Source organism: Prunus dulcis, chromosome 4 (assembly GCF_902201215.1).
Source record: "Prunus dulcis chromosome 4, ALMONDv2, whole genome shotgun sequence".
NCBI lineage: Eukaryota > Viridiplantae > Streptophyta > Magnoliopsida > Rosales > Rosaceae > Prunus > Prunus dulcis.
Window position 1 is genome coordinate 5,657,298 of NC_047653.1, and position 14,347 is coordinate 5,671,644.

Consider the following 14,347-nt stretch of genomic DNA (forward strand, 5'->3'; position numbering starts at 1 on the left):
TTTGAAGTCGGGAAGTATTTTTTATTATTTTTAGAAGTCGAAAAATTGAAAAAATCATTAAAAAAAATTGGGGAGGAATTTTTTAGTTTTGTAAGTTGGAGAAGGTCCCAAAAATCATAGACTACTTATGGGGAGCTTATTGTGCGAGGAAATTTCAATAAAAATGGGGTTTGACAAGGTTTGAAAAATTCTGTCGACATTTGTGGGCATGCTGTGGGCATAGGTGGGCAGCAAGGCAAGGCATGGCATGTCAAGCTGCCAATAGCCTCACTCTCGACATGCCTTGCAATGCCAATGCCAAGCCAAGGCAAGGCATGCCAAGGTCAAGGCATGCCAAGGCCAAAGCAAGACATGCCAACGCAAGGCAAGGCAAGGCAAGGCATGGCATGTCAAGATGCCAATAGCCTCACTGACAAGGCAAGGCAAGACATGCCAACGCAAGGCATGCCAAGGCCAAGGCAAGACATGCCAACGCAAGGCCAAGCCAAGGCATGGCATGCTGCCAATAGCCTCACTCTCGACATGCCTTGCAATGCCAATGCCAAGCCAAGGCAAGACATGCCAACGCAAGGCAAGGCAAGGCATGGCATGTCACGCTGCCAATAGCCTCACTCTCGACATGCCTTGCAATGCCAATGCCAAGGCAAGGCAAGACATGCCAACGCAAGGCATGCCAAGGCCAAGGCAAGACATGCCAATGCAAGGCCAAGGCAAGGCATGGCATGCTGCCAATAGCCTCACTCTCGACATGCCTTGCAATGCCAATGCCAAGGCAAGGCAAGACATGCCAAGGCAAGGCATGCCAAGGCCAAGGCAAGACATGCCAACGCAAGGCCCAGGCAAGGCATGCCAAGGCCAAGGCACGACATGCCAACGCAAGGCAAGGCATGCCAATGCCACACCATGCCAAGCTTCCAATAGCCTCACTTTCTCAAAATGCCTTGAATGGGGCTTGGCCAAGGCACGACATGCCAACGCAAGCCAAGGCCAAGCCATGCCAAGCTTCCAATAGCCTCACTTTCTCGAAATGCCTTGAATGGGGCTTGGCCAAGGCCAAGCCATGCCAAGCTTCCAATAGCCTCACTTTCTCGAAATGCCTTGAATGGGGCTTGGCCAAGGCCAAGCCAAGTGTCACGGCCCGCATGTTCAAGGCCCAATTCAAGGCCCAACCCGTTGGATTGATCATGCTGGACCTCTTAGCCCATATGTCCAGATTCGTTGTACCGTAGTTGGTGGAAGTAGTTGGTAGATGTTGGTAGGTGACATAGTTGGTGGATGGTGTTAGGTGAGATTGAATCTTAGCCACCAACATGTTAGGTGAGATTGAATCTTAGCCACCCAACATGTTAGGTGAGATTGAATCTTAGCCACCCAAAATGTTAGGTGAGATTGAATCTTAGCCACCCATTATGGTGGTAGGTGGGATAGAAAGTGTATATAAGGAGGATGTCACATTGTGAATCCTCACCTCACAACTTGTAAAGCATTGAGTAGCAATACAAGCATATATTCTCCCAAACATTCTTGAGTGTTCTTATTGTGTTCTTGAGTGTTCTTATTGTGTTCTTGCTCTTGCAAGTGTTCTTTTCTTGTTTCGATCTTATATTGTAGGAAGGAGGCTGACTTAGCTTGTTCGAGAGGCGATCAAGTCTAAGGCCGCACGGAAGGAAGACTCCGAAATAGTCATCCCGTGACAGTTGGTATCAGAGCAAAAGCTCGAATCATTCAAAGAAGCATGTCGAAGAGCGGATCATCAGATGTGGAGACAGACCTGTCCAAGGTCAACATGGATCGTGGGGGCAAATCAAAGAGGGAACGATCTAGAGATGCGGTGGCCGTGATGGAGAAGCGGCTTTCTAAGATGGAGAATGCCGTGGTCGAGCTCGATCAGCGACTCGAAGAGGACGTCCTTACAAAGGGGGGCTTCGAAGCTGTAACGGATGAGCTTCAAGGCCAATTCCAGGGAGTCCTCAACTCCGCGCTAGACGACATCAAGCTAGATGTTCAAGCCAAGTTAGATCATTTCTTAGCGGAGCTTACTTCGCTTCGTGGTGAGATGAAGGATGTGAAGGGAGATTGGGCTTTGTGCAAGGAAGTTGTCTTGAACAAGACCCGGACTCCGAAGGAACCCAAGTTGCTAGATTCTTTCAAGCCCAAATCCTATAATGGGAAGAGGGAGGCGAAGGAGCTAGACACTTTCTTGTGGAATATCGAAAGGTATTTCAAGTATCTAAAGCTCGAGGATGATGAGCCCAAGATCAATGCGGCAACGTTGTTTCTCACCGACAATGCTCTCATGTGGTGGCGTCGTCGATCTATGGAGATCGAACAAGGCACGTTTACACTTGAGACTTGGGAAGATTTTAAGAAGGATATTATGTTGCATTTCTATCCAGAGAATGCCAAGTATGAGGCAAAGGAGAAGCTAAGATGGCTGAAGCAAACTGGGAGCGTGAAGGCCTACGTCGCCACGTTCACCAACCTGTTGTTCGAGGTGCCTAGCATGATAGATGAAGACAAGCTCATGTACTTCATGAGTGGCCTACAGAATTGGGCCAAGCTGGAGTTACAAAGGAGACACGTCCAAACTTTGTCAGAGGCAATTGCTGCAGCTGAGTCTCTTGTAGAGTTCAAGAGGAGTGATCAAGGCGACTCCAAGTTCAACGGAAAGAAAGGTGGCAATGGATCCGGTGGGGGAGACAACAAGCCAAAAGAGGGTAGCAAGTCAGGAGACAAGTCTGACGGTCACAAGTCATCCTGGAAGAAGAATGACAAAGGTGACAAGGGGAAAGACAAGTCAAAGCTAGCTTGCTACTTCTGCGATGGACCGCACATGATGCGGGATTGTCCGAAAAAGAAAGCTCTGAATGCTATGAACCAGGAGACCGAGAGGGAAGCAGGAATGGGGGCCATGGTGAATGGCAAGACAACCCGTTGCTACCCTCTTTTGGCTTGTTGTCTCCCCCACCGGATCCATTGCCACCTTTCCTTCCGTTGAACTTGGAGTCGCCTTGATCACTCCTCTTGAACTCTATAAGAGACTCAGCTGCAGCAATTGCCTCTGACAAAGTTTGGACGTGTCTCCTTTGTAACTCCAGCTTGGCCCAATTCTGTAGGCCACTCATGAAGTACATGAGCTTGTCTTCATCTATCATGCTAGGCACCTCAAACAACAGGTTGGTGAACGTGGCGACGTAGTCCTTCACGCTCCCAGTTTGCTTCAGCCATCTTAGCTTCTCCTTTGCCTCATACTTGGCATTCTTTGGATAGAAATGCAACATAATATCCTTCTTAAAATCTTCCCAAGTCTCAAGTGTAAACGTACCTTGTTCGATCTCCATAGATCGACGACGCCACCACATGAGAGCATTGTCGGTGAGAAACAACGTTGCCGCATTGATCTTGGGCTCATCATCCTCGAGCTTCAGATACTTGAAATACCTTTCGATATTCCACAAGAAAGTGTCTAGCTCCTTCGCCTCCCTCTTCCCATTATAGGATTTGGGCTTGAAAGAATCTAGCAACTTGGGTTCCTTCGGAGTCCGGGTCTTGTTCAAGACAACTTCCTTGCACAAAGCCCAATCTCCCTTCACATCCTTCATCTCATCACGGAGCGAAGTAAGCTCCGCTAAGAAATGATCTAACTTGGCTTGAACATCTAGCTTGATGTCGTCTAGCGCGGAGTTGAGGACTCCCTGGAATTGGCCTTGAAGCTCATCCGTTACAGCTTCGAAGCCCCCCTTTGTAAGGACGTCCTCTTCGAGTCGCTGATCGAGCTCGACCACGGCATTCTCCATCTTAGAAAGCCGCTTCTCCATCACGGCCACCGCATCTCTAGATCGTTCCCTCTTTGATTTGCCCCCACGATCCATGTTGACCTTTGACAGGTCTGTCTCCACATCTGATGATCCGCTCTTCGACATGCTTCTTTGAATGATTCGAGCTTTTGCTCTGATACCAACTGTCACGGGATGACTTTTTCGGAGTCTTCCTTCCGTGCGGCCTTAGACTTGATCGCCTCTCGAACAAGCTAAGTCAGCCTCCTTCCTACAATATAAGATCGAAACAAGCAAAGAACACTTGCAAGAGCAAGAACACAATAAGAACACTCAAGAACACAATAAGAACACTCAAGAATGTTTGGGAGAATATATGCTTGTATTGCTACTCAATGCTTTACAAGTTGTGAGGTGAGGATTCACAATGTGACATCCTCCTTATATACACTTTCTATCCCACCTACCACCATAATGGGTGGCTAAGATTCAATCTCACCTAACATGTTGGGTGGCTAAGATTCAATCTCACCTAACATGTTGGGTGGCTAAGATTCAATCTCACCTAACATGTTGGTGGCTAAGATTCAATCTCACCTAACACCATCCACCAACTATGTCACCTACCAACATCCACCTACTACGGTACAACGAATCTGGACATATGGGCTAAGAGGTCCAGCATGATCAATCCAACGGGTTGGGCCTTGAACATGCGGGCCGTGACATTCACACTGGCACTCATATATATATATATTTCCTGTTAAGGACTGTGCTTAATCAATTTGATGCATGATGTCTGAACCTGGTTCACAGTTCTACTTTATCATTGTTAATTTGGGGGCAATATGATTGACTTCTGTCCTCTTGATAGAATCCCTTAAGTGCATGCTTGTGTGTGGCTCTGATCTACTCCACTCTTTTGGCATTCCTGGAATTTGGATTGCTGAGCAGGTATGTCTAACTCTATATTCTAGTGGTCATGTGTAGTTGATTCTTACAAGATAACCATCTCATTTTTCCCGTATTACTAACTTACTATAGAGTACAACGACTTGATCTGGAGAATTTTAATTTATTTTAGTTCAGTAACTTAAAAGGTGGCGGATAATTGTTAGGAGAACATTTGGTCATAATGTCCAACAATTACACATGAATGCAAATTAACTGAGCACTTGGTGGATCTTTGTTGTATAATGTAAAGTAACCTAACACTTGCAGTCTGGTAGGGTTTAAACCTTTTGAATTGGTCCGTTTCTGGTTCAAGAAGATGGTAATCTACCATAACATTTGTCCTTCTTGATCAGGTCAGAGGCATATGCAGAGATTATGGGCTGGTTTGCATTCGCAGGGAAGGACAAGATGTTGATAAAATTATCTCAAATGATGAAATTTTGAAAGAGAACAGGGTAATCGCATCTCTTGATCTTTTTAGTGCTTTTTAACTCATACATTGTAATAGTACATCAAACTCTCATTCAGTAGTTGTAAAACACTAGATTTTCGTAGTTACACCTAGATTAAATGACCATTACCCAAAGTGCTATTTCTCTCATGCATTTTTGTTTTCTATCCCTATGTATGCATAGTCTGAATATAAATTATGCAAATTGGGATTGTATTGTGCAAGGGTAGAAATTGGTCTGAATTGAAAAATCAAAAGTTTCATAATGGTTTGACATAGTGTAAAACCTTTTGTCGCTTAAATAGTTTTGATTTGAAGCTTCTTTACAGCCCATTTATTGTTAATTCTTCTCCTTTATTACAGGGTAACATAAGAATCGTGGATGAACTTGTACCGAACCAAATAAGTTCAACGAGAATAAGGTAAAGACAATATGATTCATTGACAAACATGCTAAGGGGAATGTGGAACTGATAACTTACAATGTATTTCAGGGATTGCATTTCAAGAGGATTGTCAATAAAATATCTGACTGCAGATGAAGTAATTGATTACATTAGAGAACATCAGCTGTACTTGAACTCAAATGACATGTGATGAAGATGATCATCAACAGAAAGATCTTCCTCATTTTCTTCCATCTCAAATACTTCAAAATAAGTTGATCATCATTCATCCTAAGCTCATTAAGAAAATAATCTCAAAACCGTTTTTTAGCAAATGCATAATTTGGTATGTGTAATAGATCAAAGAAACTAACTTAGTTTATACTCAAATACATAATAGAATCTATAGATACAGATACAGATCTTCTCTAACATGTGCTAAGACTGTAGATGACCTTTTCTTTGCTAAGGTTGCCGAGCCATCAGCGGTAGTTGATGGGCTTAAAAAGGTAGAATTCAACGATGTGGTGTTGAATGTTGAAGATGTGATAACACAATTTGGATGTGCATGGCTCATGAGCATGTGAATCTGACAACTGAAGCTGATAGTTGAAGTCAAAGCTTCACATGGGCTTTTTTGTCTTACCATTTTGTACACTCTGAAATTTACTCCGACAGAGACCAATAGGGGTGGCTCAACCTTTGGCTCAATTTTCTTAGGGTAGTGCTTAGGCTATAATATGAGTAGAAATTATGTGTGCAGGATGTTCGTCCTTTTTTAAAAGACAAATTGTATTTGATGCTGTTGATGTGTATCGATAAGACGTCAATATATTTTATTCTTGACATGTTATCTACAATGATACCGACACCTTATGATATCAAATTGACAATACATTCTTCTCGTTACGAAAGAATGTATGATTTCTCATTAACCAATAGCGGTGGATATGCATTATCAAAAGGAAGCAAATGAAAAATAGAATAGTGGTCCAATCATAAAAAAACTGTTTTACTGCTTCAATAATGTTGTTTTAAGAATATAAGATCAGATGTAATATAAAGATAAAGTACCGATAAGTGATAGAAACAAATGATGATGTTCCTGAATTTTGACTTAACCCTAATAATTAGCATAAAAAAAGTTGTCATCTTTTGACCAAACTTGATGCATGCACTAGTGAGCTTCTCACAATCATTTTGTTTTGTGAATAAATTGATCATTTGCCCAAGTCATTTCCATGTCTTCTACTTTATATATATATGTCTAAGTCAAGACCAAAGCCTAGTTAAGAATAGTGTTGGTGACTCACCAAAAGAAAAGAATGATGTTGATCAAAGGATTGGTGTAGCATAGCGCAAGACATCCTAATTAAAATTCATGTAGACAACAAAATGAAGCAATGGCATCATTGTAATATGGACATAAAGAAGGTTTACTTAGACAGCGTGGGATAATGTGGGATGATTAGACAGCGTGTTGTTGGTGATTCTTTTTCTTTTATTGGTAGTCAAAGCATGTTCATTCAACCCAAATCAAATTGAAGGGTGAGGCTCCAACTAGTATATTTGTAGAAAATTTTAACGTTTCCTCTAAGGGTAATTAAACTCATCTTTCTCATAAAGTTCGAGTTAGATTCAAACTATTTGTACAATATAGATATATAGGCTTTTTCATCTAAGATTAAATATGGGTTGAATCAAACGTTAATTATAATGTGACTATATGTTCTTGACCTGTTTTTATAAATGTGGTGTAGATATAGAAAGAGCTTCTAGTGCACAACTTCGCAACGGAATAGAAACAGTCGAGCAATTAGCTATACTCATAAGTCGAATATCCCTCACTATTTTACAATGAGAGAGTTTATTACGATGCATTATTTTCAATAAAATTAATGTTGTATTAACTTATTAACCAGTTAATATTTGGAGGTTGTTATATTGCATCATATTTATCATTTACATGAAATAATAAAGCAGAAAGTCTTTAGAAAACAAGCACTGATTGGACCCCATTTTCTGGTCCCCCCCTCTCGAAATTGAGAGATGTTCGAGGAAGAAAAAAGCACAACTTAAAATTGAAGAAAAAGAAGAAGAGGGGTCGATCGTAATGAGAAAAGTAAAGCAATTCCAATTTTCCATAACATCGGCGTAAATGGAGCTTATGTTAGATGGACCGACCACTAAATGGGTCCTACATGTGTAAGATTTTAGGTTGTTTTCCTGCCCATATTTGTCCATTGTTGAACTGTGGAAGGAAAATGAATATGCGGGCATTCTATGGGGATTGAGGAACCACAATCATAGTCATGTTAGCTAGCTCGCTACCTACGGTAAGGGTTGATCATCCCATCTTTGACCTAGACAGGTTGACAAACATTATATCCATGATGCATGCTCCATATAGTAGAGGAAGACAGAAGCATGTTTGTCACGTGTGTGAAGTGTCTATGTTCTTTGAAGATACAAATATATATATGTTGGACTTTTCTGCAATATCGGCTAAGCAATCCCCCTCACATTTGACCTCACACACCAAAAAAATGTTATAAGTAATTTGGATGATTTTTGTTGGCCACTTTACCAATGGAGGTAGAACCTCAGATCTCACTTCTATTAGCGGAGTGATATTAATGTTGAAAATGATATTGTAAAATGAACTTTTTTTTTATCAACATATCATGCGATGTATCGAATACAATAATTTTTTCCCAAGAGAAACAGTTGAGGTTTGGTCACGAGCATGATGTTCTCTGTTTTTCATAGATACAATATCTGTGTTATACATAGCAGCTAGCTAAAAATTAAGCCTAGAATCCAATGGTGGATATTGTTTACTATTAGGTCGAAGAAAAGGGAAACATCAATACGGTGGGGGCATGGCAGATTAGCAGATTACAGATAAGTCGATGAGTACTTTGATTGGTGGACTTGGTTGGTAAGTATTCCTCTAAAGCGCACCCGACAAATCTGGCTCAACAAAAAGAAAGGGAAAAAGCATAAGGCATACTAACAGGCTATGGCCCCCCAAAACCATAATTCATTCAAAGCTGGTTATATAGCTGTTCACTACCTAGCTTGGAAAAAGGAGGTCTTTTCATGTACACTGTATCTCGTATGCATTTGAGAAATTTTTTGGTCCGGCCCCTCGACCACATCAATCATTAGTCTATTCTTAAGGCTTGGGAGTTATTTTAGATAAATTGATAATAATTTTTATTGAATTATTTCTCTATATAATCACATTAGTCATGATTAAAATAATTTTATAAAGAAGCACGTAGGAGATGTTTTTCCCAAGAAGTGATTCTCAAGACATACTCTTATAAGAAAGCAGACTCTTCTTTATCAGGGTCTCATCCTCCCCATGGGGCCTACTCAAGTGAGACTCCAATACAAGAAAGGCTGTTTAACTGAAAAGTAAACGGACGGTTAACGTGATCAACTGTGGAATCGAACAGTGAGTCCAAGAACATATCTGTACGTAATAGAAATAGAGAGGAACCGGAGGGGGGGGACCCTATATAAATATACTAGGCTATCTATCTATCAAACTGATCTAATGATCTGGTGAGTTTGTGACTATCAATACTATCTCTTGAATATTATACCAAATATGGCAGAGATATTGATTTGGTGGAAATATAAGGTAGGGCTACCAAAATTCACTAGTAAGATTTCATTCTTTAAAAATTGAGTCATTATTTTACAATTTACTAATGCCCCGAGTTAACCGAGTTAGTCTAGCCCAATTTTATATTGGGTTAGACTTGGATTAAGATATCAAGTCTATATCACTTGAGTTACACCAAAACTCAAGAATGGTAACAAAAAAAATTACATTTTACACATAGACGAAAAAATGTAGAAGGATTTTGAGAGAAAGTGGCCTTATGAAATAAAATTTGATGCAAGGTATCAACTAGCTTATTGAGATAGGGGTAATTTTTCTTATAAAAAGTATATATGAGGCATGTCTTGGAAAACATTTAAGTAATTTCTTAGGTTCGTAAGCTAATCATATTAGTCAATTATCACGTGATCTGTAAAATAAGGAAAATGAGCGGGAATTTACAATTCTCCACCCAAACCACATTATAAAATGCCTAATTGACTCTTTCTTAAGTACTCACACCTTCCCTTGTCAAAATTATTCTGCAACTCATTCGAAGACGCAACTTAAATATCGTAATATTCTTTTCCATCACCACATCAATGTTAGAAGTACGATATAACTTTCATCGGAACAAAATCTCATTGATTCCTACCAAAAAATGTTGTTCATCCTTCTTTTTTTTTTTTTTTCTGCATCAACAAATTTAAAACATTTTCCCTTTTTTTTTAATATCAAAGATAAGAGAAAATGATTACTTTATTATTTATTTTTTTTCAGCAAAAGAGAAAACAAAAAGGTAAGGGGCAAGCAGGTTCAAAATGAAATGGCGCTTGGTGTGGCGATGATGATGGCAATTACATATTTGGATTCTAATTTATTTTCTAAATCTCGTTTGTGATTTGGTTTTTAAATAAGAATCCCTCTTGTCTATTTGAATAGGAAAGTGCATTAAAAGTACATCTACTGTACATGGCAAGAAATCTCTCCCCTCATAGGCCCAGGGCTCTATATATTCAGAGTCTACGTTTCACTTCAGTCTTCGTGACTCTCTCTCTCTCTCTCTCTCTCTCTCTCTCTCTCTCTCATGAGTTTTTCTTTTCTCTGTAAATACGATGTTTCAGTGTTCCATGGAGATGCAAAAGAAGAAGGTTGGCTTGGACGTGAGGCTTGAAGTGAAAGGTGAATTGGGTTATGCCTGGCTCCCTGTATGCCACAAGCGGAAGCTCAATCTGGTTCTAGATTGGCTACTGCGGGTGGCGTACGAGGAGCCAAGCATACCCTTTATCTTTCTCTCTCTTGTTCATTTATTTTGCTTGCTGCATCTGCACATATGTATAAGTGTTTTTATGGTTTTCATATTTGAATCATATATTTCCCTCTGCTTGCTTGTTGTATGAGTTCGATATAAAATGAGACGCATTTAGATGTACACAAGCTGTTGAATGTTGATATGGCTCAATGTAAATGCCCTTGGACAGCAAGTCATATTGAAGTTATTTTGACAGTGCGTATTATCAAGCTTGGTAAAGTTCAAAATGGGGGGTTTTCTTTATTTTCCTTTATCAATGAGTTCAAAATTAATTACGATTAGCAAACAAGGATTCCAAAGCGCACACCCGAGCTTATATGATTATGATTCCATAATCTTGTAGTCGATTCTTTATTTTCAAAATGTTCTACATATTCTCTTGATTTCATTCCTTTTTAATTTCCTTCTTTTTTTTAATGAAGATATCTTTCTTTAATACGATATAATCTTTGCTTTTTATATTTTGAAATATACGTTTAAAAAAATAAAAATAAAAAGAAGTTAAATATGATGAAATTGTTCATGATATATAATAATGTGGTATGACATAAAAGACCAAAAGTGATTTCATTTTTGGAAAAAACACTCGTGTGAAATTAGGATAACATTATTTTACTATATCTGGTTAATCAGAGCATGTTACGCGTGATAATATTTCCACAGTATTTTGTGTGAAAACAACAAAATAATACTATACTCGTTTTTTTTAAAAATCAAAAAACTATTCCCGTTTCATAAAAGTTTTTTCTGCACCTTCGAACTCTCAATGCAACTTTTCTGCTGTAAAGTACAAATAACGAAATGACAGACGAAGCTCACCTTTTTTTTTTTTCTTTGGTCTTCTTCTAATCTCACCAAACTTATTTAATATTAGGTACGTTTACAGCGTATAGTCCAGTTATATCAGATACACTGTTGGAAATTGGAAGGCCTATGGAGTACATGGTGCTTAATTTTCTCTGCAGGTTGACAGTGACTGCTAAATTTGTTGGCCAATATATCAAAGCCAGAAAGAAAGGACTGAAATGAGATGGGAACTTTTCTTTTTGGTCCACATGCACCACCAGAGCTTTAAGGATCCGATTCCCATTCGTATATGTACCAAATTTCTACTGTGGCCGCTGCTAAAGATCAATTTCCTCTGACCTAAAAAAGAAGGCTTTGATAGACGTACACTTTTCCTGTGCATGATTTGAATGATATATTCTAGGAGATCATTGAAAGAAATAATATCCCTATTGTTTTTAATTCTTCTTGACCAAGAGTTTTGTTATTGTATGGGAAATGTGATATGGATATCCGAGCTTTGCCAAGAAATATTCGTGGGGATCATCTCAAACAGTTCTCTTCTCCCATTGAAGTAGTTCTTCTTTCTTTTCAATTCTAGATAGGGGAATCGTCCCAATTGTGGTACGATCTAAGTATATATGATAATGAGTACGGTTATAGGGTTTGAGGTTATTGTATTCTTGACTTTGAGAAACTATTCGCGCAATATAAATCAGGATGGAAAATACTTGGCTCTTTTAAGTAATAAAGTTACATTTCTAATTGCAGACAAATCACAATTCAATAACTATTCAAGCTGTTAGTCATCAGCGTTATTTCCAACATTTACTACAAAACAGTGTGTGGAGATTACACATAAAAACATCAAATTGCTGGAGGCTTTCATAGCTCAGTTGGTTAAAGCACCTCCTTGAGTTTGATCTCAATGAAAGCCTTAAGGAATTAGCGCCGCACTTTAACCCAAAGATATGAATCAAATTGTTTCATTGATTGCAAGTCTTGGTCTAACAAATTGGAATGATAAATAGGGCTAACAAGAAAAGGCGAAACAAACAGTGATCCTACGAGGCCCAAATGGGCCTCATGTTCGACTCTTTACAAGGTCGCTTCTAGAAGCTCCACACTTGATGTAACTCTATGTAACGACCATTGGGCTTTTTTTTCTTTTTGTTTTGGTCGAAGACCAATTACTATTAGTCTTCCATATTTTTTATTTGGGTTAACTTGGGCCACAGCCCAAGCTACATTCTTTCTAGCGATGTTTGACATGTATTTTTAAGGTCATATTTGGTGAGTATGATTGGATTAAATTAGGAAATAGGATTGGATTACATTAGATTGGAAATGATAAGTATTCTTTATTTGCACTACTGTCCTGAGTTCATGCCCCGGCTCCCAAGTCCTGCGTCCGATGTCAAAGAGTTCTAGTAGTGGGATTATGTATCCCACATTTTTTGTAGGATAAGTTATCCTTTAAAAATGCACACAATAAGATTACTGTGAAATTATCTTTTATCATATCCACATCATCTATGAACACCAAATATGACATTGGATTAAGTCAATCCAATCTTACGGCTTATCCTAACCACCAAAAGAGGCCTAATGTCATTATTTTGTTTGGATTCACTTCACATACTGGGGAGGAGAGTTCTCAAAACCTCAACCCATTTGGTTCATGGAAAAGGAGGCTTGATAATGGAAATTCAATTGCTTTCCCATGTTTGGTAAGTCCAGGCATGGGAAATGGTTGCCTGGCACATGAGAAAATAGGGGGGAAAGTGAAGCCCTCCTTTTAACTTGGGTTTTGTTTTCCCTCCTCATGGGAAAGTTTGGGAAAATGAGCCAACATTCAATGCACAATTTTCATGATTATTTTGTCCCGATGAACAATTTATAATTACAATGTATCATTAAATGCATTTTTTTAATTTGATTTAATATGGATATAATTGGACAATCATACAAACTTTGTTTTCCATTCCTACTCAAAACAAACATGAGAAAGGAAACAAAGTGAAATCTCCCGGTTACGAAATTACCAAACGTGGTAAATGAATCTTTCATTCTCATTCCTTGAAAAATGACATGAAAAATCATTTTCTCTCAAATCCATTCCGTGAACCAAACAGAACCCAAATTTTTTCAGTAAATACTCTTAGCTAATAGAACTACAAAACTTCTACCAACAAACACTTGTTTTTAAACCCCTTTTCTATTTCAAGTATGAACGACTAAGTCATCCTTCATTTCATAAAATAAAGGGCATACCAAAAATCCCACATTTATCATATGATGACTCAGCATACTGTCGGTCGGGAATCACATACCATACGTATGCCCCAGTAGTGGCCCTAATGAAATGGACATCCATCCATGCATGCAGGTGCAGCAGCGATAGGTAGGCAGAGGCCAGAGCTACAGCTTATTATTCAGTCACAAACAGCATCCCAAATTCTCTCTTCTGCTCTCTCTCTTTCTTTCTTTTTTCCTTGAAAAATAAAAAAATTACAAAAGGCGAATGCTTTGTTTAACATTTTGTATCCTTGTCGCATTTACATTATATTATTAAACCCAATTTAATAAGTTAATTAATTTAAAAATACGTAGCCTTTGGTTCAAGATTATTCCCCTCTATCCAGACTCGCACACCATCAGACATTTGAGACTATTTAAAATCATAAAACCCACACTGAAATTAAGCAGCGTTATTTAACTAACCCGAATGATTAAAGTTGTATTTAGACACATGATTAAGACACCAATCTCTTGTCCGGCAGGAAAAAGATAAAGTAGTCTTAAAACAAATCAATCGTAATTAATTAAAATTAGAGTAATGTCAAAGAATTGAAGAAGTAAAGGGGACAAGGACAACAATGCGTGGTGAATAATGTTCATCACGATGTTTGATTTTTTTTTTTTTTTTTTTTCCCGCAAAATCTAAATCTAGTTACATTTCACCAACCGATTCATTTGGCGGTGTCCCCACTTGGGTCGGCAACAAAATATCGGCTGCTGATTTCGTTCGTGTATCTTTTGCAGTTTTTGTTTAGACAACACATT

The 14,347-nt window shown here is 38.9% G+C and overlaps 1 protein-coding gene across 2 annotated transcripts; it reads left to right on the top strand.

Moving 5' to 3' along the window:
- Positions 1–4,530: 4,530 nt before the first annotated feature.
- LOC117625670 (nicotinamide/nicotinic acid mononucleotide adenylyltransferase-like) lies at positions 4,531–6,413 on the top strand. 2 transcript variants are annotated; one of them, XR_004585436.1, is made up of 5 exons: positions 4,531–4,730; positions 5,084–5,185; positions 5,545–5,603; positions 5,676–5,913; positions 6,038–6,413. XR_004585436.1 is itself a non-coding variant. In XM_034357197.1 (4 exons), the coding sequence occupies exons 1-4, from the start codon at positions 4,665–4,667 to the stop codon at positions 5,776–5,778; spliced, it is 330 nt and encodes a 109-aa protein (XP_034213088.1). In that variant the 5' UTR covers positions 4,531–4,664; the 3' UTR covers positions 5,779–6,413. The 2 variants fall into 2 exon arrangements, 1 of the variants encoding a protein (XP_034213088.1); XM_034357197.1 differs by having other exon boundaries at positions 5,676–6,413.
- The last annotated feature ends 7,934 nt before the right edge of the window (positions 6,414–14,347 follow it).

What these genes read in the sequence shown, in the direction of transcription:
- LOC117625670 (XM_034357197.1), top strand. Translation starts at nt 4,665, where the DNA reads ATGCTTGTGTGTGGCTCTGATCTACTCCACTCTTTTGGCATTCCTGGA. An exon ending in GAATTTGGATTGCTGAGCAG is followed by an intron (nt 4,731 to 5,083) that starts GTATGTCTAACT and finishes CTTCTTGATCAG; the next exon opens with GTCAGAGGCATATGCAGAGA. An exon ending in ATAAGTTCAACGAGAATAAG is followed by an intron (nt 5,604 to 5,675) that starts GTAAAGACAATA and finishes AATGTATTTCAG; the next exon opens with GGATTGCATTTCAAGAGGAT.